Source organism: Eptesicus fuscus, chromosome 7, assembly GCF_027574615.1.
Source record: "Eptesicus fuscus isolate TK198812 chromosome 7, DD_ASM_mEF_20220401, whole genome shotgun sequence".
NCBI lineage: Eukaryota > Metazoa > Chordata > Mammalia > Chiroptera > Vespertilionidae > Eptesicus > Eptesicus fuscus.
Genome location: NC_072479.1, coordinates 17,942,873 through 17,969,082, shown reverse-complemented (window position 1 = coordinate 17,969,082; position 26,210 = coordinate 17,942,873). Strand labels below are relative to the sequence as shown.

The window sequence follows — 26,210 nt, the reverse complement described above, 5'->3', positions numbered from 1 at the left end:
AACACCAGGTCCGTCGTTACTGACTTCATTTTATTTGATTTGAGTTTTTCCAGAAGACTGTGTAGTGTTGTGTGTGTGTGTTTTTAAAGTGTGGCTGTGATGGTGACATTTGGCTGGTGTTTGTCAAGAGCGTGTAGCTGCCGGCCTGGGCACCTTGACGGCAACAGCTGAGGGCACTGGGATGAAGGGAAGGTCTGGGCCTGTGGTGGTCCCTCGCCTAGGTGCTGATGAGTGCCCAGCCCTGGCAGCTCCAGCGTCACTGGCTGGCTGGCAGCGGGGCTGGCGAGGGCACTCTCGCCCTGGGAGGGAAGTTGGATGAAATGACCATCAAGATCACTGCCGATGACCATTCTCGGGCTGTGGACCCAGACCCACAGGAGAGGGGGTGGTGAAGGGAGAGAGGCAGAAAGTGTCCACACGCCTCGGAGAAGATGACGCATAACAAGTGCATAGAGTCAGCCAGGCTGGGGAGAGGCCAGAGTTCCCAAAGCTCCTCCCTACATCCTCTCCACAGACCCCCAAAGTGGTCAGAGCCCCAGGGGTCTCCAGGTAAATGCCCACTTCTTTTTGCAGACTCCTCTCTTCTCTGTCATCCAGCCTTTGTAGGCACCAGGGAGCCTGTGAAGGGTGCGGAACAAAAACCAGCAATGAGCACTGGAAGGTGCCCCATGATCTTGGGCAAGCCAGCTCCCTCCCTGGGCCCCATCTCATCAGTAAAGTGAGAAGTGGGCTATTTGATGCTCCAGGCTCTTTCCCCTCAGAATGCTTTTGATCATTTTTCCACTTAGGCTGCTCTGGCCCCACTCAGAATTTGAGGGGAACTCACAGGAGACTCCATTTCCTAGGAGAGGACACTGGTGGTGGTCTCGTTAGTGGGATGTAGGGGGACGGTCACCCAGCGGTGGCCCTCTTATCTGGTGTGTTGCTGTATGAATGTATGTTTTATGTGTATGGAGTGCTGGTAGAAGGTAGGGATCGCCAGGGAGAAAGGGAAGCAGCTGTCCTGCTTCTGATGGAAACAGGATGGCAATTGGGATTTATGGGGCAAGCAGGCTCTCTGTGGGGTTCGCGCAGCCACAGATGCATTTGTCCCTGAACACCTGATCCTTGGCTCGGGCTGCATTTTTTCCATTTAGGAGAAGTGGATTCAGGACTTAGAGCAGGGTTGGATGACCCCAGGGCCTGGCCTTCTAGCCTGTGGGGTAAATCACCACGAACCCTCAAAGAGACAGAAGGGCAGAAAGTGTCTTGAGGCCTCTGCTGCTCCCTCTTCCAACCTCACTTGAAAAAGTGTGGAGCATGAGGACTTCAGAGAGACTCTGAGAAGTTCTGTGTCCCCACGTCTCAGCCTCCCCTTCTCTCCCATTCCTTTTAAACCGCCACAGTGATCAAAGTCACCCAGGGACTGGCAGCCAGGCCCTGAGCCAGCAGTGCTATCAGTAAAACCTCTGTCTCCATCCCATTTACATTGCTGTTAGGATCTTGAGCAAGTCACTTCTCCAGGCTTCGTGTTAATCTGTAGATTAGAGGTTTCAACATCAACCTCACAGGGATATACAATAAAGCAATGTATGTGAAGTACTTAGCACCATCCCCAGCACAGGAGGTGCTAACAAATAGGGGCTATTACTGCTGAGCTGCTGCTCAGACCCTTTTCCTTGCTTCAGTTTCAGATAAGAACCGACTAACACCAAGTGTTTACCCCCAAACTGGATAAATCCCCATCCCCCAGTCCATTTACCTGGCTGATGAGCTTGTATCTGGCTTTGCCTCATGGCCTTGCTCTGCCTTTGGCTCTCCAGCCAGTGTCTGTAGACTACCAGTGTCTGTGGTCTGATTCCAGCCCCATAGCCCACTCTCCCTCCCTGTCTGTGGTTCTCCAGGACTCAGACAGCAGCTCAGACCTGGTGCCAGCTCCTGGGTGTTTACCTGGGAATGACCTGTGCTCGTTGCCATTCCTGGCTCCTCACTTGTTGCTGTATTCTGCTTCCTTGTGCTTCTTCTGGGGTCTGCTGCTGCCCTCAGCTTTGAGTTGCCAAACCATGAGCTCTGGCACCAAACCAACGCCCCATTCACTTTTCTTTCATGGACTCTTTGGGGTCTTTTCTGTTTCTCTGTGATACCCCAGCTTTCTTCCACGTCTTCCCATCCTGTACTCTTTCTCTATTCTTTATTTAAAAAAATATTTTTTTATTGATTTCAGAGAGGAAGGGAGAGGGAAAGAGAGATAGAAACATCAGTTATGAGAGTCATTGATCAGCTGCTTCCTGCACACCCCCTACTGGGGGCGAGCCTGCAACCCTGACTGGGAATCAAATCACAACCTACTGGTTCATATGAAGATACTCAAACACGAGCCACTCTGGGCTCTTTCTCTATTCTTAATACCTCCACCCAGTCTTGGACTCTCCTCCTTCCTACTCTCCCCCTGGCCTACTCCAGGCCACACCTGTATGCTCTATCAAAAATGTTTCAGCCCTTTGTTTCTGTCACAAGAGGTTACTGCTCCAAAAGATCTTAAACAATTTTCTACTAAGGTGTTAATACAAATGGTGGCTTCAGGGCTATATTTACATTTTAACAAAGAACTCTGAGGGAGACTAAAACTTTAACCCAAGGAATGAATTCTTAGTGGTAGACTATTAAGCACCATAATGGGTCATGGACGTTAAATATTTAAGACAGAGCTGCCTTCTCCTAGACGGCTCTTAAAGACCTCAGTTTTCTCCATGTATTTTGGGGCTCTATTTCTAGGTTCATATATGTTTGTAGTTGTTTATTTCTTCTTTATGAAATAGCCCTTTTATCATAATGAAGTATCCTTCTTTGTCTTTATAGCAATTTGTATCTAAAATCTATTATTTCTGATATTAGTATAGTCACAACAGTTCTCTGTCAGTTGCTGTTTGCATGGTGTATTTTTCCATCTTTTAACTTTCAACCTATTTGTGCCTTTGAGTCTAAAATGATCCTCTTATAGACAGCATATAGTTGGATCATGTTTTAAATCTATTCCTCCCATCTCTGCCTTTTAATTGGCAAGGTTAATCTGTTTACATTTAATATAATTAGTAAATTAAGATTTATGCCTCCCATTTTGCTATTTCTTGTTTATATTTCAATGTCTTTTGTTACTCTATTCCTCCATTACTGCCTTCTTTTGTCTTAAATAGTTATTTTCTTGTGTGCTGTTTTAATTCCCCTTTTTTTCATTTACTATATTTTTTAAACTTATTTTCTTGGTGGTTACCCGGGATTGTTATTAATACCTCATTTCTAACAAAGTAGTTTATAGATTAATACCTACTTAATTTCAATGGAACACAAAACTGCTTTTGTATAGCTTTATTCCCCCTTCCTTATGTTGTTATTGTCACAAATTGCATATTTATACATTTTGTTTTCATCAACATAGATTTACAGTTATTTTATGGAGTTGTCTTCTAAATCAAACAGAAAAAAAAGGAATTAAAGCAAAAAATACATTTATACCATTTTCTATATTTAATTATATAATTGCTTTTACCAGTGCCCCTTATTTCTTCATATTGATTCAAGTTACTATCTAGAATTCTTTTATTTCAGTCATATTTATTATAGAGCAGGTCTGCTAGAGACAAACTTTCTCAGTTTTGTTTATCTAGAAATGACTGGATGATAACTGTAACATATAGAACTTTTGGTTTATAACTGCCCCTACCACTTGCCAACCTTTCCTCCTCCCCCCCCCCCCCCCCCCCCGCCCTCACACTCCCTTCCTCTCTCATTCAGTACATCAGTACTTTGATGTACCATTCCATTGTTTTGGGCCTCCATGGTTTCTGATGAGAAATCAGCTGTTAATCTAATTGAGGTTCTTTTCTATATGGTGAATTGCTTCTTGCTGCTTTGATGTGCCTAGTTATGGAACTCTTTAAGTATCCTACTTGGAGTTGGTTAAGCTTCTTGGATGTGTATATTAATGTGTTTCATCAAATTTGGGGAGTGTTTGGTCATTACTTTGTTAAATATTTTTTTATGCCCCTTTCTCCCTCTCTTTTCCTTCTAGGACTCATATTATGCCCATGTTGGCATGTTCTATGATGTCTCACAGGTTTTGAGGCTCTGTTCAATTTTCTTCATTCTTTTTTCTTTGTCTTCCTCATACCAGATTATCTCAATTGCCCTATCTTCAAGTTCACTGAGCCTTTCTTCTGCCTGCTCAAATATGCTATTGGGATCCTCTAGTGAATTTTTCATTTTCATTATTGTACTTTTCAACTTCAGAATGTCTCTTTGATTCCTTTTTATAATTTCTACTTCTTTGTTGATATTCTGTATTTGGAGAGACATTGTTCTTATACTTTTCTGTAGTTCTTTAGGCATTGTTTCCTTTATGTCTTTGAAAATATTTTTTAAAAGCTGATTTAAAGTTTTAAAGACCTGATTACAAATCAAGCTCTGCTTTCCATCCCTGCTTTCTTCCTTATATTCCACACCACATAGCCAGGACTCTGAGTTCATTCCTTAGCCCTACCTCTAAGCTCCCCTCCCCCACCCTCACACTCCCTTCCCGTTTCATCTCTTCTTAATTGGAGGAAGAACATGAAACTCAGAAGTCCTTCAGATCTGAGAACCCTCCTCTCCATTTTGAGCTTCTAGGTTCTGTGCTAGAGATGAGCAGCCCAAGGAGGTATCCAGTTCCTTGGAAGTGAAGAAGGCCAGACATCCTCAGGCAGTTTCTCCTCCTGCCAAGAATCCAGACATTCCACAAAGCTTTGGTCAAAAGTTATAAATGAAGGAAGACTACAAATCAGAAGCTTTTTAAAAAAAGCAGATTAATGACTTGAAAATAATGAAATCACAGTACACAAACATACAAAACCTAAGACTTAAATGCCCTGTGGCTGAGTGGCCCTGGGAGTACTGCCATCTCTCTTCCTGTCATCTGAGGAATGGAGATTGGTTTATGCAAATTCTCATCAGGTTCAGTCAAAATTCATAAGATTTTACATTCTTATCCTGGGGTGTGTATGTTGTGGTGGGGGTATTGATAATGGTTGATAGGATATAGGAGCTTTCTAAACCTCCCCCACTTCCTAAATCTATTAATGTGTCCATTAATAAACATGTTAATTATCAGCAGTAAAAGTAACAAAGAACATTATAACTCTAACCTTGAACACAGGTCAGTGGAGCCAAGTTAATTGAAGTGTCCTACTTAGGAAAAAGAACTTGCTGGAAATAATGGAGGTTGGGAAACCATATAGCACTTGGCAGAGGACCTGGAATCAATGTGGAAACTGAGGAGCATTGGCGAGGTGTGTCATTCTTCACCCTGGTGCAGGTCTGAGTCAGGTCCAAGTACTGACCCTATCTCAGGGCTGGGGCTTGATCAGGGCTTTGGCTCTGATTCAGAAGTGGGACTTACAGGCTGTTGTCATAACACCAGGAGATTCATCTCTCAACAAATGAGGACTCACAAAACCAGTGAGGCCTGTGCTATCATAATGAGTTATTGCTTGATCCATCTGACCTATAAAAATAAATGGTACACACAAAAACACCACAGTACTAAGCAAAAATGCCCCAAGAACATGGACGGAAAGAATGAACTTTTTTTTTTAACTTGGAAACAGAAATTGAAACATGTGGACTTCAAGGGGCCTTAGAATGTTTGAGTAATGTGACTATGGAACTAGAATTTATCGAGCGTGTGTAGCACTAGGTCAAGGGCAGAGTGTCAGGGGCAATCCAATATCTGGCCCATGAGCTCCCCAGGCCATTCTGTAATGTTAGTGTGCAGTGATTATTTATACACACTGCCCCAAGGACTCTAATGAGCAGAATGCACTGGGTTGAGCTCCTGACGCAGGAGCATTCACCTCTGTCACCTCATGTTTAGCACAGTGACTGGCACACAATACTTGCCTAAAGGAGCACTCAGAGCAGAGCTTCATTTCTAAAGAACAAGGCTCACCACTTGGTGAATTCACTCCCCTGGAGCCCCAAGTCCTAAAGGCTGAACATCTGGGCCTGTGACCTGGTAGACCCACGGGGTTTGCTTCACTGGTTCAAATGAGTCAAATGTTTTAAAGTGCTTCTGGCTTTTAAAACAAAGTGTTGAGGAGCACTCTAGCTGCTGCAATTTAATTGCCTTTCAGACAGTGTGATGCCCATCAGAGCATTCCAGCTCATCACCCTGCAGCCTCCCCAGCTGCCACGAGCAGCAGCAATCCATTACCCACAGGCAGCTCAACAACTTAATTTGACTTGAGCTCCATGCTTCTGCGTATAAAAAGACACTTTCCTGCCCAGTTCTCCTTCTTCCTGGTGTGGAACCAGCCATCTTCACCCAGGCTGTGCTCCCCACAAATTATATGACCTTGAGCAAAACCTGGAACTGCATAATACTGTGAGCCCCAGCTTCCAAGTCTGTACAATAGTGCTCTCTGCCCAACTGCCCTCACAGGGTAGTGTGAAGGTCAAATGAGAACTCTGAGGAAAGGGCTTAGTCAACTGAAAGTCTGTAGACAAATGTTAGTTATTTAATTTGTGCAAGAGACCAAACAAAACAAAATAGGAAAAAGAAAGAAAAGCCCACATTTGGTACCTGGGAGAAGCTGAGGCCTCAGGTAAGAGCAGCTCCCATTTCCCTGAGCCAATAAGGACAAGGAGAACTTGCATCCTTTCAAGCTAGAGACTTTTATCTAAGAAAGCTTTGTACCCTCTCACACTGCTTTGACATTGGACAGGGCCAGCATCGCAGATGATCAGGTTCTCACTGGCAGGGCTCTGGTCTCATTTGTATTGTACTTACTGAGGCCTGGTACGTAATAGACATGAGGCAGTGGATGGGTGGATTTGCTGCCCATCAAGACTTTATATAGCACATTCCTAATTAAACCACCTTTATATTAGATTTATAAAACACTCACTTTGGGATGATGAAAAAGTTCTGGAGTTGGAGAGTACTGATGGTTGCACACAATATTGTGAATGTACCGGTACTAATGTCACTGAGTTGTACATTTAAAAATGGTTAAAATTATAAATTTTGTTACCTATATTTTACCTCAATACATTTTTTTAAAAAACAACCTTCATAAACATTTATATTCCTTGACTGAAGGAAGGATGGATTCTCTTCAGTGCCCAACAACTGGTCTCTAAGATGCTCAGTGTTTGTCTCAGGTTATATCCAGAGGTGAGGGAGCAGGAAAGTATCCTCTGAGAACTTGAGGAAACACCTAGAAACCTACAGTGTACATTAACATGCCGCAACAAGGCCATGGCTCCCTTCCCTGAAGGCCCTCAAGCCAACCTCACCCCACACCCACTCAACAGGGGAGGGACTCTCAGTGCTCCTGGCATCTCTGCCCCTGCCCAGCATACACTTCTCTTTAGGAGCTTGGCTCCCCGCTGTATATAAGGTCCTGGACAAGGCCTTCATATTCCATATGCCAACAAGAGCACTTAGTTGGACCCCAGAATAGGGTCTTAATGAGAGTGTGTTGAATGATAACAAAAAATGAATGACAAATCTCTTTTGTTGTTCCTGGAATTTTGTTGCATTGACTACAGCTGGAAATACATTCATTAGAACCCAGAAATATTTTGTTTTTGCAAGATTTATGTTGTAATAATGTATAGTAAGGAGACTGGGAACCAGCATACAAGGATGAGTGTGGAAGAGGGACCGGCATATTGCATTCAGGGAGGGCTAACTTTTGTGTTATACTTGTTCTGAGTGACTCAAGAGGGCTGGGAATGCAGACAATGGGGACCTGATTTATCGCAAGGAAGCTTATCCCAGTGAGCATGGTCCAGCAATGGAATGGGCTGCCTCACTCAGTAGTGAGCTCTCTTACACTGGAGGTGTTCAAGCAGATCAACTCTTCCTTTGGGAATTCCAGTGAGAAACTAGAGACAGTGAATTACAAGGAACCCACCTCCACTTTCTCTCCTGCTCTCCCCCTACTTTCCCTCCCGTTCTTCCTTTTCTTTATCTTTCTAACTCTCTCTATCATCCTCTCCATCTCCTAACCCCCAGCCTGTGCTCTTACATCAGGGATTGGAAAGCACCTGGCCTAAAAGTCAACCAAAGAGGTTTGGCCTTCACAGCTCCTCTGGCATGGGGAGGGGTGCTGAGGCCTCACCAGTGTCCCACCAGCTCTCTACTGTGGCAAGTGAAATTACCAGCTTCCCACTGTCGGTCTATTTAAATCAGCCTCTCATGTCCGATGGATTTAAAAATATGCTAGAAGTCAGCATCTTAAATACAAGAAACACAAATAAGCAGATGAGGCTGCATTTTCCTTCCTCTGTGTTCATCCCTCTCTCTTTCTCTTCCTCCCCCCTCCTTACCTGCACCCTCCCAGAGTAGTTTTTACTCATGAGGGCCATCTCCTCCCTCTCCCCACCCCTTCTCTTCTCTCAGTGGCATGAAGTTTGCAGCCTGAGTAATGGTTGGGAGGCCCTGGGGGTCTATCCAGGTTCCCTCCTCAACTTGGTGAGAGACAAGTATTACCACCTTCATGAGTGTTGGGCACCCTTACTCCTAGCTCACTGCCTGCCTAACCACTGGTCTTCTCATTGACTATTGGTGCAAATGCAGAACCAGACTGATTCCAGAGAAGGCTCACCAAGCTCCCTCCTGTCACAGATGAGGAAACTGTGGCTCAGGCAGGAGGAGGGAGTTGCCAGGGTCTCAGGTCAGTGAGCAGCCATGCTGGCTCCTGGTTGTCTTGGACGTCACAGCTGCCTTTCCAATCCTACATGTTCTGCTTTTTGGGAAGGTCATTTGCTACCCCCAGTTCCTCTGACTCTCAATAATCCACCTGTGAGGGTTTCACAGGCTCCCATCACAGCAGGGTTCCCAGTCTGTCCCAGGATATGTACTGGGAACTGGTTCTGGGGCCTTGGCCCACTTTGGTTGATCTAACCCAATTTTTTCCTGCTGTGATTCAAGTCATGTTCTCTCTAGTCCCCGAGCATCATCTCCTGGAGACTTGATAAGTAGGCCCCGCAGCATGCCCCCCATTTGTGGGTGGCGGCCAGCTGCTGGGTTGCAGTGGTTGAAATCAGGACTGCTTCACCTGAAACAGCAGCACCACCCTGCCCCACACAGCGGAGTGATGTCTAGCTCCTGCACTCAACCTTTCCTGCTCATTGGAATCACTGGGGAGAGAGGGGAGAATAGGGGAAGGATTTTTCTTTATTTTAAATAGTTTATTTATATTTATTCCACTTTTAATTGTTTTATCTATTTTTATTATTTTAAAAAATCTTGCTCTCCCCTCCTACCATAAATTCTGATTCAATTATAAGTTAAAAGAGTATTAAAAAATTGTTTAATATTACCATTATTATCAACAACAATAATGGAATGGAATAATAGAAAGTGAAAAATCTTCTTGTGTGTGAACATTTTCTTGACCTTGGATATGCCCTGTATGCCTGTGTCATTGTCCATGCTTTCCCTCTGGATTCTTTAAGGGAATTTCAATGACTTGTCTATGGTCCTGCAACAGGTCGTTAGTAAAGCAGATCGCTAACAGGGTTCTGGTGGACCCTCTCAATTACCAGGCCATAGATAGTAGTCACCTGATTCCCTACACTCAGGAGGAAAAGTTGGGGTTCAGTACTACACAACACATACATACACACACACACACACACACACACACACACACACACACTGATGAAGCCTCACACTCTACCCATTTTAATTTTATCCTTGACTCCCTCCCCCATTGTCCTATCACTTATGACTTGAAATACATTCCATGAAAGTTGCAATATTTGCCATTACACTATGCCCTTGGAACATAAAAAAGAACAAAAAAAAATGAAGGAGCTCAAAGTCAGTGGTGGAGCTATACTAGCAGATGGATAGAATACGAGAGACTGCAGTATAGTATGGGAAGTGAGACTTTAGCAGGATTAAGTTGCCCCTGGACTTGGAGAGGGAGGACAGGGAGGATGGGTAGAGGCAGCCATGTTTTAACAAAGGATTCAATGATGGTCTGAGAAGTGAAATCAAAGGGAAGCCCTCAGGCAAGGATGGAAAGAAAGGGAATAGCTCAACAGTCAGGAATACCAAGGGGAGAGAAGGGCCCCAGGAGAGTGAGCTGGTTTGGGGACCCACCCGTGCTGGACTTATGGCTGGAGCAGAGTGCGAGGTGAGGAGTCTGGGGTTGGCTGAAGCTGGGCTTCGAGTGTGAATTGGGGATGGAAGCAGAGAAGCCCAAAACTTGAGAGCCACTCTCCTGCATCAGAAGAGTTTAAATGTCACCCTGTAGGGTGACAAGGAGCCTTTAGAGGGATGTTAACAGGGCAGCGACAGGTCTGCTTTACAATTGTGCCAAAGAGAGTGGAGTGGAAGGAGGGGGTAAGACTAGAGTGCAGCAGTGAGAGTGGCCCAGGGTGTGGGGAAGAGAAGGAAGAAGGAAGAACTCATACCAACCAATCTCAACGCTCAGTGTGGCCTGGGTTTGTCTACGAGCCAGGCCATATTGTACCCTTGGCCTTCCCTCTCTGCCTTCCCACAGTCCAGGGAGTTTCCAGGCTACCTGATGCCTCCCCACCCCATACTTTAAGTCGTTACATCTCAAACACTGATTTTTTTCCAATTAAATCCAGAGCCTTAGGAAAGGGGATTTCTCAGAATAAGGTGGAGACTTAGGGATTATACATTGCAAATCTCAAGTCAAATAAAATTACATTCTGTATAATCCACTACTTTGAATTCTCCAGGCCATCATTTCCTCCATGAATAATCAAAGCTCGCTGTGCGTGTACACTGAGAGTGAGTAACAGAAAACCCACAAGTGTAGGCACGTTAGAGTTTTAGAGTCTCTTCCTCGACACCCTCTGTGAATCATTTTCTCTGTGTGGAAAGTGAAGCTCCGTGAGCATGAGGACCTCCTCTAGAGCAGGGCTGGGAAGCCAGGACTTCTCTGGCCCAGGACCCTTAAGTCCGGGGCTGGAGCCACTGTGTTTAGACACAATCACGTAGTTTTCCCACAGCGTCCATCTCTCCCAGGCCCCCTGAGCCTGGATACTCGCTCAGCCCTACTCTCCTTGCTCTTCCCTCACCTTCCTCAGAAGTCCACATCTCCAAGACCCACTCATGAGAAACACTTGGGAGGGACCCATGAAAGGAAATCTAATCAGAGATAATCAATAGGCAATATTAGCAGAGCCAAATTAACTCCCTGCATGGACGAGAGTCACCCAGCCCTGGCCAGCTCGCAGCCAGCACCCTTAATTCTATTTCCTGACAGTTATTAAAATGATTGTCCAAGAGATAGTCCCATTTCAGCAGAGTCATAGGCTAATAAAGTGCAGTCAAGCGCCCGGTGGAGCCCAGCATCTTGGCCTGCACCCCCACCCTTTCCTGTGGCTCCTCATTGGCAAAGCCTCCAGAATTCTCTCTGTTGTCCAGGCAGGTACTTCATTTCCTCCTCGAGCCTTTATTTCTCAGCCTGATCCCTGCCCCTCCAAAAGCCCAGCAGCCATTCTACTCTCCTCCACTGAAAAGTCAGGATCTTCTTGGAAACTTCTGAGTTCAGGTTAATCAAATAAGAGCTGTGGAGCTACAGAGTTAGAAAATCACAGATTCTTCATGCTGGTGAGGGCCTGGGACCACTGTAAACTAAGCACCATCATTTCATAAATGAGAGCACTGAGGCCTAGTAGGGGACAGGCCCCTCAAGGCCACACAGTAGGTCCCCTAGTAGGAATAGCAGGCGGATCGGCAACTGACAGGAGCATCATGGCAGCAAGCCATCATTTGCTCATCGGGCCAGTGTTCCCTGAACACCCACAATGGACCAGGACTGAGCTGGACCCTGAAATACAAGCCCAAGTGAGACACAGAACCTTCCCTCCTGGACATCACAGTCGGGGGGAAGATAGACACAAAAACAGAGCTGATACCATGCTTGGTAAGTGTGGGCACAGATATCCACTCACGGGCACAGGGAGACACCCATGAGGCTCAGAGGGGCTAACGTGGGTCAAGTCTGGAGGAGCTCACAGCCTGGTGTGTCAGAGCCTCGACCGGTCATCATAGCTGTTACTACTGTGACGGGTCATCATAGTAGTAACAGCTAACACAGAATGTTGCCCTGGTCCTAGGTACGGCTCGTATTTGACCCTTACCACCTTCCTCTGAGGAAGATCATAGGATTACCACCTATTTACAGGTAAAGGAAACTGAGGCAGAGAGAGGCTAATGACTTGCTCAAGGTTACACAGCCAAGGGTGTGAGAATTGCTCTTTGAACTCGCTCCTCCAGCTCCAGAGTGCACACTCCGCCAAGCCCCGGCTCCTCTGCTCCTGAGTGACTGTGAGTCCTCATTACGACACCACGGGAAGCCTCCTGCCACCCGAGCTCTGCACCACGCAGAGGGTGGCCTCAGGCCCTGGGTCATGTTTAATGACCTCAGGTGGCCCTGAGCCCGGGCCTTGCTCTGAGCTCCCGCAGCCTCTAATGCAGATCTCCAAGACCACCTTCAGAACCATTTCTAAGCAACAGAGGATCACGCCTTGAGGCAAGCTCTCCGACCCACTGTGGGCAGACCCACTCCTAGAGCTGCCTCTCCCTCCCTCCCTGGTTGAGCCCAGAGGCACCTGCACAGTCTTGTCGGGGCCTCCGTTTCAGAACTGGAAGCTCCCGTTTACATGCAGGTGTGGGACCGTGCACTGCGAGGGTGCGGTACCAGCCATCTCACGCTTTCTCACCTAACACTCACAGCCACCTGGGAGAAAGGTGTTATCATCCCTGCTGGACAGGGAAGAAATCACGCAGGAACAGGGAGCTCCAGGAACTTCATGCAGGAATCAGAGCCTTTGGCAGGAGGCGCCAGGCTTCAGTCCCAGGTCTGTTTATTCCCGAGGCTGGCTGGAGTTTCAAGGCATCATCTGTGACCGTGAAACTGAGCAGTGAGCCTGTGCAGTCTGTGTCTTTGGCTTCAAGCATGATGTGCTATCCAACTTAGCTAACTAACCATGGCCAGAAAGCAATTGCCATAATATCAGAAACCCATTAGGCTCCATGAAGCCTCAGAAAGACACTTCAAGAAGACGTCTGTGAGCTGGAAATGATGCCAAGTGCCATGCGCCCTGGAAACAGCTGCCTGGGGCCAGAGGACAGCAGAACAGGCCTGAAATGCAGACCCAGCCTCACACAGACCCTACCAACCACCTCCCGCCTCCCGGACAATATCCTTGGAGCCCAGAGGAAGCCGCCTGTGGGAAGAACAGGTTGAGGTGACACGGAAAGGATAATCCAAATGATCTCTGAGTTGTACAGATTGCCCATTTGCAGATTCCCAAGCGGTGAATGAGGCAATCCTACAATGAAGCAGTCTGTATTCAAGCCATTTTCCACAACAGCCACCCAAGAAAGCCTCCATCTCCATCCTCCACGGTGGCTCCTACAGGTTCTGCAGTTTTACATTTATCTTCCCTGTGGCTGATTTCCTGAAGTAGGCAATGGGTTAAGTCTACTGTCATTTTCCAGGGGAAATGACTGCCAACTTGGGCTCATTAGATTTCGAGCACATGTGGATGCTAATCCTGTCCTGTCACTTCCTTCACTAAAAGCCGGCAGAGTCTTCTCACTGCCCAAGGAAAAAGTCTCCTTGACACAATTCACAAGGCTCTTGACCGTGGGCCCTGGCTACATCTCAAGCCCCCCTCCTCACTGCTCTCCCCAGGCCCTCACCTTTTCCCATTCTCAGCTCTTCTCGAATTTTCAGATTGACCACACTCTCAAGACTCCTTCAGGCTGGGCCTCAGCACATGCCATCTCTCCCTCTCCGGTACCTCCTTTCCTCTTCTGCTTTTTCAAGTTTATGTTTAAACTCATATCTTCACAGAGTGTCTGGATCTCTTAACAGTCTCTTATTCCCTCGGCCTCTGTACTTTCTCTTTCATAATATTGATCACTCTTATTTAAGATCTGCTCCTCCAGCAGCCTGTAAATTCCAGAAGGGCAGACTGGCATCTGTTTTGTCCCAGTGCCTACCACAGTGTCTGCCACACAGGAGGGCCCTGAGAAATATGAATGGAATGGAGGAAGTTGGGAGAGACAACTCACTTACCTCTTATGGTTCCAACTGAGACCAGAACTGGAGCCATTGTACCGAAGACGAAATCCCACCCCATGCTTAATCCGAAAGCCTCCAGATAACAGGTGGCGAGTATATCCCCATCCTAGATATTCCATGTTTCACGGTCACATGCTATCCTAGACCACAGAGCTGTGGTGCAGCACAGTATTTCCACATCTCTAGGTTTTGCTTCTTCCTTCCTACACAGATGTTCTCTAGGGAGGCTCAGTCCTTGCCCTACACACAGAAAAGGATCCCTACTGTTCTGTTCTTCTAATGGCTTCTGACTCACAATGCCATAGTGACGTGTGCCTCTGTCACACTGATGGCAATTTTTAACAATGGGGGATATTTGGCTGGTTATTTCTTATTAAATGTAGCCAGACATCTCTCAAACATCTATGTGGCTGCCATTGCAGTCAAGATGAGGTTCTCAGCTTGGTCCCTAACTCATCCCTCTTGCCGATCCCCAGAATGTGCTTCCAAGCCACTAACTCTGGCCATCAAAGAGATTAGGTGCTGAGAGTATACAAACTCAACACATTATTGATCAAAACCAAATATGACCAGGGGAAAAATTCTCCTGGGAAAGGCAGCATGTTTCAGATTTCAAAATAAAGTGAACTTTGGATTACTACTGCTCATCTCCACAGGATGCAAACAGGCATTAGACATAGACTCAGTCTCAAGGTCACTAAGAAGTCCTTGTGATTAAGAAATGCAGGTCAACAGAGCCAGAAGTGGAGACCCTGCCCAGAGAGCCCCAGGTGGGGCTGTGGCATCTCAATAATTGAGGCTCTTTTAGTACAATGGAAAGTCATGTGCCAGGATGCCAGCCAGCTGTTGCCTGCCCGAGGGCTTGGAGATAGGCTTTAAGAGCTGTGCAAGCCACTTGTGAACCAGAGCCATGAAACAGGCCACTTTTGCCCAGGGCTGTCTCCAAACTCTGAGCCAAGTCTGTGGCCCTGGGGGCTGGCCAGCTGCTGACTGAGGCTGTGATAGCCATTCCTGCTTTGCCCCAGGACCTTCAGAGGTGCAGGCCTCAGGCACTGGCACCCAGTGTGCTTCTCAATGACGGGGGCTAGAGTGCAGGGTGGAAATATTATTAAAATAGCATTATAACTGGGATTTCCATTGTACCTTATAGATTCCAAACATGTTTTTATTTTTTTCCCCCCATTTTATCTGAGTTACTTCCTTTTGAGTTTCATGGATGTGGAGGACTTGCCCAAAGTCACAGAGTAAGCAGCAGGGATGGGATTTGATTTGGTCCTTTGGCTCCAAACCTCATGTCATGAGTTGTCCAGTGACTGTCACTGGCCTTCCAAGGTAGGGACAACAAGGGGCCTGGGTCTAATGAGCCATTGTCCTGCGTGTTTTCTCTGCCCAGTTTGCTGTGGCTGCCCTTGGGACTGAGGTGTTAGCTAGTGGTTGGAAAAGGCACTTTTCACTTCTGCTGTGAGAAACGACCAGTATAAAAAGGGGTCTCTGACCTCCTTTGAAAATGGACAGCTTGGCCCTCCTGTGGAATTTGCAGATTGTGGGCTTCTGTTTCGTAGGCTTAAAGACTGAGAGACGCCAAGGCAGCTATACACCTCACCTCCAACCCTGACGTAGCTTATGTTGCCGAGCTGGGCTAAGAAGATGGATGGCTTACTGGGAGGGACAGGTAGAGTGGGGTTCGCTAGGGATGATGGCTGAGGGTCTGCACTTCTCATTATTTAGGCAAGAGCAGGCCAGGCCTGCCCAGAAACTGACACCCAGGCAGTATGTGCTCTGAGGGCAGGGACAGTGCTTGCTGATGCTGCTGTATTGCTATGCCCTGCGCAGAACCTGTGGCCCATTAAGTATCCAATAAATGAATGTTGGCTGAACTTCTGATCACTGAGCATGTTGTGTCTGAGCCTTGACTAAATATGGACCAGTTGCTTCCAATATGGACCACGACAGGCAGCCTGGGAGTCTCCAGACGTGGAGCTGAACACATCAACAGTGGTCAGTCAGGCGTGAGGAGATGAGCCATCCTCAGGAAATCAGGCTTTTCCTGGCAGTCACAAGACCACAGGGCCAGGACTCAGACACAACAATGGACAGCCTGGGGGTCTAAGGCAAGTTAGGGTGCATCACAGGTGGGTGGCACTCAGAAACCAGGTGTGCAGGGAGGTGCCATTCAAGACTCCAGGCAGGTAGCAAGGATCCAGAAAAATCGGTCTTTAGGAAGAGGGCTCCAGAAACCAGGCTGGGGATCTTCTGTGTATGGGGGTTTGGGAGAGGGGGGGCTTGCAAGAACAAGAAAAACCTCACATACCACATAGGACCTGGAACTTAAAGATAGGAGATCAAGGCAGGGCAGGTACCCAATAATCAGAACTGGTCAGACTCCTGGCTACATGATCACCCCAAGGCACAGGGATGGGCTGAGGCATTTGACTTAACTTTATCCCGTTACTGAGGTCTGGAGCCAGGCTGGGCCTGGAGATGGGATGCCAGGTGTGGTGCCAAGAGAGAAGAAGGTTTCAGAGATGGGAAACTAGGCAACACTTGGCAAAGGAGTGGCTTTTACGAAAGAAAATAAAATGTTGCATCTCCCCAGGGCACAGACAGAAGACAGGAGCCTGGTGGTCCTGGACATGTTCCCCAGGAATCAAGCTGGTCAGCTATCACCTTTGATCTCCCTCCTGCACCCTCAACTCTGTTCAGGAAAAAACACAGGCAGAAGGAGGCAGGTTCCTGCCCTTGGAACCTATGGTCTAGTGAGGACGAGACCATACATGCAATGAAGCTCCGAGCAAGCACAGGTACCAACAAGCCCAATTAAGACCACCGAAGAGACACCACCGCTGCAGGTCTGGGGGAAGGAGGGAACTAAAGGGAGATGTTCCCCAGGAAGGGAGAAGAGTGATGGGGTTTAGTATAGTCTAAAAAAAAAAGTCAGATTCAGGGAACAAACAGGTTCCATAAGTAAAGTCATTTTGATAGCATCTCTATCATCATGCTGAAACCTCCTCTCTTACACACTGACTTCTCTTTAGAACATGCTCCAGCAGATATGGCTTATTTCCCACCGAATCAGAGAGAAATGACAATTCCCACTGGAGCTTTCGTTCCCAGAGGCAGGACAAGGGGGTGCAGCTGTGGATTGCTCCTTCATGCCTCCCAGGCTTCACTCTGCACCTCAGGAGCAGAGAGTGGGGGGGGGTGTGGTGGGGGCTGCAGACCCAGGGCCAGGGCAGGCCTTGGGGTGACCCTCTTCCCCTCTGAAGGCAGGAGAGGCCCAAAAGACTGCTGGGCCTTGTCTTCGCTGACCTCCTGTCCCCCAGGAATGTCAGGATGCCTCCAGTCCCAACACCCGAGCTCCTGGGAGATTGTCATCGTGGTTGCTCTTGGCGTTGTAGGATTTTGCCCACTGACCATGGGTGGAATTCTCCACAAAGTTGGAGGGCATTGCTGTTTGAGGCTAGGTAGGATCCAGAGCTCCTGACTGCCACCACAGTGACAATTCCCCGATGAGTTCCCCTAGCGTGCCCTAGGGGGCCCCAGCCCATGTCCTTCCTCAACCCCTCCTTCTTCTAACACAGGCACTGTGTTGTCTCCTCTTAAGTTTCTAGACTTTTCTTGTTTAATATGTGTGGACAAAAAGCATTTGGCGGTTTCCACTGTGTTTGTCTCTAGGTACAAAGAGAGGCCTCGCCGGCTGAGGTTCAGAGGAAGAGCACTGCCAGCAGAGGCACGAGGAGCAGGATCGTGCCCACTGCCCAGCTCTGCTCCTCCTTCCCGGTCTTAGTGCCTCGGCTACACACACGGGTGGGGAGCACCTCATGCCTTAGTCCCACGGCTTCGGGAAAGCCAACAAGCGAGCAGATGCCAGAGAGCCATTGCCACTGAAGTTAGTCATCATGTTTAAGGCCACTACCAACCCCAGGACACCCACCCCCAGGCAAGCCAAGGCCTCCTCCGCACCCTCCCATCCTGGGCCCCGTCAGCTGGACCACTTCCTCTAAATGGCCCCTTTGCCTTCCTGGACCTGGAATGTCTCCCCAAGGAGAAATGTTGACACAGATGAGACTGCCCTGCCTCAAAGCTAAAGAATAACCCCAAACAAACCAAAGTAAAACCCTTCACCAGTTCTGGCAAAGGACAAGGTAATTCCAATCCCACGAGGTGTCTGATGGAAAACACAGGCTCCAAGGGGCCCGGCCTGCTGGGACCCTAAACAGAAGCCGGGCCAAGGGGCAAGTGAAACCCACCAGCCTGCCAAGCAGAGCAGCCTCAGAGCTACGTGCTCCTTGAGAGCCCCCCCCGCCCCCCGCCCCCCCGCCCCTCCTCTGCCGACAGAGCCTGTCCCCCTTCTGAGTGAGGATGGAGAGGATATTGTAGAGCCAATGGGGCAGGAGATAACAAAGGTGCAGGTGAGGGAAAATATGGTTCTGGGCCAGGTGGTAGGTGCGCAGCTAAGACCCAAGGGCTCTGGGGGCTGTAGAAAGTGCTTTAGGTGAGGCTGCACAGGTCTGGTGGGCAGGAGGGAAGGGAAGAGAGTGAGTCCCAGAGAGCCCTGACTTTAGAGTATTAGGACTGCGATCACCTACCTAAAAGTCATTTTCAGAGGGGTTTGGTTTTGGTCTTGGTTTCTTTACATTTCTTTGTTTTATTTTTACTTTTAGTAGAATTCTGTTCCCCCTCCCCCCCCCCACAAAAAAAATAAATAAAAACAGAGAAAGGAAAAATGGTTCTTTCTGAAGTTGGGGGGTTGCTCCTGGCACCTCCCACAAGCCCTAGAGCCCCCAGGACATGGTGCGGAAAACACTCACTTGGTCGAGCCCCCTTCTTTCAGTGGTGCTACAGCCCCCAGGCGCCTGGCCCCTAAACCAGAGGCGGGCCCTCCGCTACCTGGCAACTGAATATTCAGGGCAGCTAGGCCTGGTCCCTGTCCACAGGTGACGCTCCCACCTTTTCCTCAAGTAACAGTCCCAGCCCCAGGAGTCTCTCACCTGGTTCTGCCTCTCTGTGATGGGACTGGAGTCGCAGAGGTGGCAGGATGAAGAAGTTGGGAGGACTGGAAATGTATCCACCACACGGGGAGGGAGCTGTTGTGGGAAACTGCATGCCACCTCGAGGACCAAGTGTCTTGCTTGAGCTCAGTGGGAAGGCCCCGTTCAAGATGGGTGGGCTCCTGCTGATGCAGAGGCTGCCAGGCCAGGCCAGATACTGGCCCAGGGGTGAGGGGCAGGGACGAGATCACCCACCAGCACACCCTGTGAGGTGCTGCAGACTCTCAGCACCCTACACAGGGAGTGTCCCTCGCTGCCTACTGGCCTTTCCCTCAAACCCTGCCCTGTCTCTCTCCAGTGACTCAGGACCACAAGCTCAGTCACCATCTCCTGCTTTCCCCCAGCCCTCCTGGCAGCGAGCACATCCCAGCTTCCTGCTCCCGACCTTGGCTTCCCTCCAGGACACATGTGGCCTCCCATTCTAGAGCATTCTCAGTCAGCTCATGTCCCCCACTCCAGCTCCAGGACCCTCCTCCCACCCCGAGAGTCTGCGGGGAGGTGCCTTTCAGCCAGTCCTGACTGCACAGCTGCTTCTACCCAGGAGCCTCCCTTCCTGCTCCATCGTGGCCTTTGCCTTGCGCTCCTCCCCCCCCGCCCCCCTTTCCACCCGTCCCCCTCCGCGCAGAGCACCAGGAACACAGCCGTCCCATTGCTGCACTCTCGTGTGCCTTTATTGAGCTCCCACAGAGTGTGTGGTACTATGCTCCAGGGTTCGGAGCCACGGTCTAGTCAAAAGGAGACCAAAGCTAGTACAGAGAATGTTTCATAGCTGCTTACATCTGGTCAGGGGTGGGGGAGGGGAGAGCTAATCACAAAACAAAGTCCTATTCCAAAGCAACAAAATCTCCTCTGGGAGTAATAGATATTCTACGCGCGCACGTGCACACACGCCCTGGATGGACACTTGGGTGCACCCAGTGGTTGCATATGCATGCATATACAGTGTTGTGGGTAAGTAAGCGACTGTATATGCTGTCCGCGCGCAGGCACGCACACACCACCGCACAGACAGAATCTGGCTTATTCTATCAAAGACACTAGCCTCCAGGTTCTAGTGAAGCCTCTGCCCTAGATGCCTGCAGCATGCAGAACCTGGAGATCGGAGAGTCACAGTAAAGGACAATGGGTATACATGGGCGCATCTGTCCCCGGGCCCAGCCGCGGCACTGGAGGTCGCTCGTGGTCAGCGACAGCAAAGACATTGTGAAGGGCTCACAGAGCAGAGCTGAGCAGCTGGAGGTCATCTGTCCAGTGTCAGGGCCACCTGAGCCCTGGCGAGTTCCCCAATCTTCAAGGCAGAATTTAAAACTCTGGTTTTCGAGAGTGTAGTCCTGCAAACAGTATTCTCGTCACCGTGCCGCAGATCGAGGTGAGTTTTTCTCGCTCGCTCTCTGCAGCTTCCCCCGTGTGCTAACGCATTTTGTAGTCATTAGATACAGATGTTTCACACAGCTGTCCCTTGAAATCCAAGTCTACTGTGAAATCGAGGTCTCGCTGCAGAGAAGGAGCAAAGGGTCACAGCGTCAGTGTGGTGAGAAGTGCCGGCCCCACGCCCCTCCCTGCAGGCAGATGGATGGGCAGCTACTATGCTCCTAAGGTTTGCTGGCTAAGGAGTTCCCACCAACAGCCCTCGGGAATCTATTTTGGTGCCTCATTATCCTCACAGGAAGTTCTTTGATTCCTAACCTAAATCCTTCCTGTCATAATATAAACTGTTTCCTCTGATTTCATCCTGGGAGAATATAGAGTGGGGTGGGTGAGTCTCCTGTGGCATATCCTGCCAGGCATTGCCTACAGCCAGGGTGGCTCAAACAGAAAGAATCACAGCGTCCCCAACCCATTAGGCCCACTGAAGAAATGCAAACCAAACTTCTTCTGGGCCACCAGAAACTCTAATTTCCTTCTCAGCTCGTCCTAAATGAGGTGAAACCCATGGCAACAGCCTCCGTTCTCAAAGCCCCTCTACGAAGAGCTAGAGGCTGTGCTCCAGGCTGAGAGAGTCCAGGTGGGGAAGGAGGGGCTAGAAAAAGTCTCAAATTCCCGAGCTTTTAGGAGCCAACCCTGGAGTCCTTCAGTAATGCCTAGTTAACTAGTACATCCAAGCCCACCTTCTTACTGCCTCATCTGGTAACTTTCCTGATTGTGCACAAGGCACTGAGTCACCTGGGTGAGTGGACACAGGGACCAGCACTGTGGTCCCTTCTCTCTGACCCTTGCCCACACAGAGACCATCTTAGCACTCACCACATTTTTGGCATTTGGCTTCATGGAGATGGACCCATAGAGCTCTTCCCCCCTCCGGACGGTGAGGTAATCTTCCAGGTAGAAGACGGTCTGCTTCCAGTGGGTGTAGGGGGCATCAGGGGCTGAGGGGCAAAGGATGGGGAGGTAGGACGGAACAGTCAGAGAAGACGTCTCCAGAAGGGCTGCGGCTGGGACCCTGCCTGCAAGTCACTGGCTTTCCTCGGGACTCTGACCCCCACACAACACTTTTGTTGGGTCAGGTGCCAGCTCCGAGCCCACACCAGAACTCCTCCTCAGCCTCAGGGACCCCTCCTTCCATCAGATACCCACCCCCCAGGGCTGCGGGTCTTAGCTGTGGATCATAAGAGAACAAGCTGATATTACAATTTCATACCCTCTCACCAACTAAACTTCCTAACACAAATGAATCTCAGAATGCCACTGTGTGAGTGTTTTAGTTCAATAGAGTGAAGACTTTCCAACAGTGTAGGGGAGAGATTCATAGAGTAGGACATCCTGTTTCCCCTTAAATGATACCATTTATGCAAAACTCCACAGCTAACCCAGTTTCCCCACTTCCACCGCCAGCCCGGTCCTACAAATAGCTTTCCCTGCCTGCCTCTCTGCCCTAGAACCAAAATTAGTACCCTTGGCCCAGGCTTGCAGGGGTCTCAGCTGTGCTGACCAACTGGCTCAAATAGAAATGAGGGATGATTCTCTTTCCACAGCCCCAACGCTGGGCCAGAGCCCACACCTCCTGCATGATCCAAAGCCACGCTGATGCTTGCACCTCCTCTGTATTTGCCATTAAATCGCACACATCCCTCTCAGCACAGTATAGATTCCACAGCTCCGTGACAGGCGCAGCTAATGGGCCATCTTCCTCAGCAGCAGCCGTCCCTGGAACACTCTTCCCCCTACTCCCTGCTCACCAAGCTCTCTCTCCCTCATCCTTCAAGGTCACTTCCTCTGTGAATCCCTGCCTGACCGCCCACCTGGACTTAGAGCACCCTGAGCCTGTGTGACCAGGGTGTCTGTCGTGGTGCAGCAGAAATGTCTTTTTTGCCCACTTGTTGGTGTCCTCCCCAAGACTGCAATCTCCATGAGGGCAGGGACTCTGCCAGGCCTGCTCACTGTTATATCTTCAGTGCTTACCACCTCACGTAGTAGATCTTTAAGCACTGAACAAATGATTTATTTGATATAAAACCAGACTAAGATAGACATCCCATGAAGCTTCAATGCATCCATAGATGCTCAGTTACACTGAGGGCTGTGAATCTAAGAACAATAGAAGATCCCATCTTATAGTCAGTTTCTCTTGGCCCTTCAGGCACTTATCTTCCCCACCAGGATACAGGACTCATTAATACTGATTTCCTCTTTGCTTAGGACCAAAGTTAAAGGTGAGAAGACTTGGGGGAGAACATAAATGCCTTTTAAACACTACAAAAAGCTGTCACATGGAAAAACTCATGTGTGACCTTGGAGGCAGAACAAAGGTTAGCCGGTGGAAATTACTAGAGGGCAGACTTTAATTCACCAGAAAGAATTAGAACTGTATCACAAGCTTATCAGCTACCTGAGGTCCACTGACTTGGGATTTATCATGCACCAAGTCAGACCAGGTGGCCTCTCACATCTTTCAAGCACCATTTGAATGGTGATGAAGACTTTGTCTTTCTTTGCCCTTTGCAATGAACTGGCTTGATCAAATGTCAGTGGTTTGGATTCAGACATGAGTAGCCTTCAGTGTGTGCATGTGGGAAATCGATGCAAACTCAAGGTCCTAGAGGGGGAAGAGCAGCCTGAACATTTGGAAGGGCTTGAAGGAGGATCATGGGCATGCAATCTGTGACTCTCCGATCCTGGAACCCCAAACACATCCAGCCTTCCTGTCCTCTAGTCTAAGGCATACTGCTGTCTACAGACGAAGTGTGCCTGCCTCCAGCATCTTCCCTGCCAACTACATCTAAATAAATTGTCAAAAGACAGTCTCCAGTGTGTGTGGAGAAGAGCAGTGTATGACTGACAGCACTCTCGCCCCCACTTCCACCTACAGCAGCTCAGACAGGTGTCTCTCCAGTTCTTATAGACCTTCAGGCAAGAGGATTCAAGCACCTTTCTTCTTTTACCTAGTCAGATGCCTCAAGAGAATCCCAGAGACTTCACTGGCTCAGATTTGCCAGCCACCAAGCCTAGGAGTCTGACTCTGATGGTAGCCCCCGAAAATATGCCAGCCTTGGGTTGGAGGAAAGTGATCTCTCCCCTGACATCAACATCAAAAGGTTAAGAACTTCCCCACGGTCTCATTTCCATGATGGGTTCATTAGCTATGGACTAATTAAACCAGTCTTCTCAGTCCTGATCCTCCAACAAGATGTCCAGAAGAAACTTATTAAAATTCAACTGTTTTCACTCTATTAGGGATTCGAATTCAGTATTTCTGGGGGTGAGAAGGGAGCAGGTTTGCCAAGACTTAAAAATCTCCCCCAGGTGATGCAGATGAACAGCCATGGCTGAGATCACTGAGCAAACCAAATGGTTCACATCGGATACCACCTTTTGGATGGGTGTCAGTGGAAAGGACCTTAAAGTGGGCACAACAGACCCAGTTTCCAGCTTCCACTTTGCCACGTATTTGCACATGACCCTGGGGCTCATTTTCTACACCCCCAGACCATGGGACTCTGTGAGGATTAGATGGGATGAGAACAGGGAAAAGATACACTAAGGATGACCAAACCTGTTGTGCACAGTTTACTTCTGTTTTCCTGGCATAATTATTACTAGCTCTCCCTTTCACTCTCAAAGGTTTCCTTAATTGAAAGATAAATTATATTATCACCCACCCTATAACATAGTAAGCCTATGTTAGGGTGTTACTAAGCATTAGGTGGCTATTTCATCATTATGGAAAGTGATATATCATTTTAACATATATTATTAATATATTATTATTATTATTAATATATTATTATATATTTAATTATTTAAATATATTATAATATATATTTATAATATATATATATATCATATATCCATAAACTATGGCTCAGGCCTGCAAAGGTGGGCTTCTCTATTCTAGTGATCTAGATTCTAGATTCTAGAGTGTCCTGGGGAAGCATCCAGAAAGTTGCTGTGCACAAGGGTGAGCACTCACCACAGGGCTGTGCAGGACACCTGGCGTTCCTGTCAGTGAGCAAGTCTTTTCTTCTCCTCCCCTGCCCCAGCTTTCCCTGTTATGAAGATAACCTTCATACTCAATATCTGGACCCCCTTTTCTCCTTCCCTGAGGCGTCTCTCCTCACAGTCTCTCTGGGTTCTGGATTACGGACAGCTTGTGTTTTGTATTTTGAAGTGATTGTGACCAATACTGCCTGCAGGATTCCAAGTGTATATGCATCTATCCATCCATCCATCCATCCATCCATCCATCCATCCATTGATTCATTCAACAGACATCTATTCAAGATGCCTCTGATGTGCCAGATATGGTCCTAAATTTGGGGAGCAGCAACCAATACAGCCTTGCCCCCCCTCAGATCCTACCCTCTAAGTGAGAAGACAAGTCTGGCATGAGTTGTGACCACAGGGGCCATGGGAACAAACAGCAGGGGTTTCACAAGATTATTCCTGGTGCTTTTGGAAAAAGAGTGGAATCCTGCTTTCAGTTTCACTTCCCAATGGTTAAGTGGAATCTAATGCTCTTCCCATCATGAACCAAGAATTAATATTGATCCAGTTCTGTGCATCTGGGATCCTTAGAAACAGAAAGGAAATCCTCCTTGGTGTCAGAGTGCAGAGGGTCTGTGTAAAGCCCACTGCCAAACCCTTGCTAACTGGTAAGGACATCTGCTCTGTGCGGGAAGCAAAACCCCACGCTGACATCTCAGGGTGTCTGAGAAAGCAGCTAAACAATTTAATTTCCCCTGATAGCTGTGTATGTGGAAAGGCTGCAGCAGGAGGGATCCGTCAGCCAGCAGGCATGCAGTCAGAAGGCATACCGCAGTCAGGAGATGGAATTGCCTTTCCAGAGGACGTCAGCACTGATGAGGCATGCTTGCACAAGGGCAGTGGTTTTCAACCTTGATCGTGCATCACAATCACCTGGAGAACTTAAGGCACAGATTCCAGGACCCCACCTCAGAACTTGATCGTGCATCACAATCACCTGGAGAACTTAAGGCACAGATTCCAGGACCCCACCTCAGAATGATTGACTCAGTAGGTCTAGTGGGGCAGGAGAATTTGCATTTCTAACAAATTCCCAGGTGATGCTGATGCTGCTGATCCATGGGCCACACTTGAGAGCTTCTGCTCCAAGACACAGGAAAGGAGGACTACAGGAAATCCAAATGTCCATTCAGAACCTAAGTTCCTGGGATTCTGTGCACAGGGGAGGGGACATAATGCCATGACTGCGAAAGACAAAGAGGCATGCTCAGACCTTGAACTGGACCCAAGGTCGCAACCCACAGGTTGAGAACCACTAGCAGGGTCGCCTAAGACCATCAGAAAACACAGATATTTGCATTACGATTCATAACAGTAGAAAAATTACAGTTATGAAGTAGCAACGAAAATAATTTTATGGTTGGGTGTCACCACAACATGAGGAACTATATTAAAGGGTCGCGGCATTAGAAAGGTTGAGAACCACTGGTCTAGGTAAAACCTCCCTGCTCCATCCTGGCTGTCCCTACCCACCAAGAAGATGAGCTTGCAGGCTGCCCCTCGAAGAAGGGTAACCCCTGTACCGACCCAGACTGGACCTCTGGTTTCCCCAGGGCAGAGAGTGCCAGCACTGGCCTGG

At 48.4% G+C, this 26,210-nt stretch overlaps 1 protein-coding gene and 1 long non-coding RNA gene across 2 annotated transcripts in view; both read right to left on the bottom strand.

Moving 5' to 3' along the window:
* Positions 1-11: 11 nt before the first annotated feature.
* On the bottom strand, positions 12-14,174 carry LOC114232312 (uncharacterized). Its single transcript, XR_003618342.2, has 3 exons — positions 14,094-14,174; positions 1,930-2,168; positions 12-618 (listed from the first exon to the last, which is right to left on the bottom strand). It is a non-coding gene; the product is annotated as an uncharacterized LOC114232312 (long non-coding RNA).
* A 6,129-nt stretch (positions 14,175-20,303) lies between these two features.
* The window catches only part of PRMT8 (protein arginine methyltransferase 8), an 88,192-nt gene continuing 82,285 nt past the window's right edge, over positions 20,304-26,210 (bottom strand). Inside the window, exons 9-10 of the mRNA XM_008143740.3 lie at positions 21,395-21,516; positions 20,304-20,644 (exon numbers count right to left, since the gene is read on the bottom strand). Coding sequence (XP_008141962.1) covers positions 20,561-20,644; positions 21,395-21,516 — 206 coding nt within the window. The 3' untranslated portion in view covers positions 20,304-20,560. The remainder of the gene's footprint in view (positions 20,645-21,394; positions 21,517-26,210) is intronic.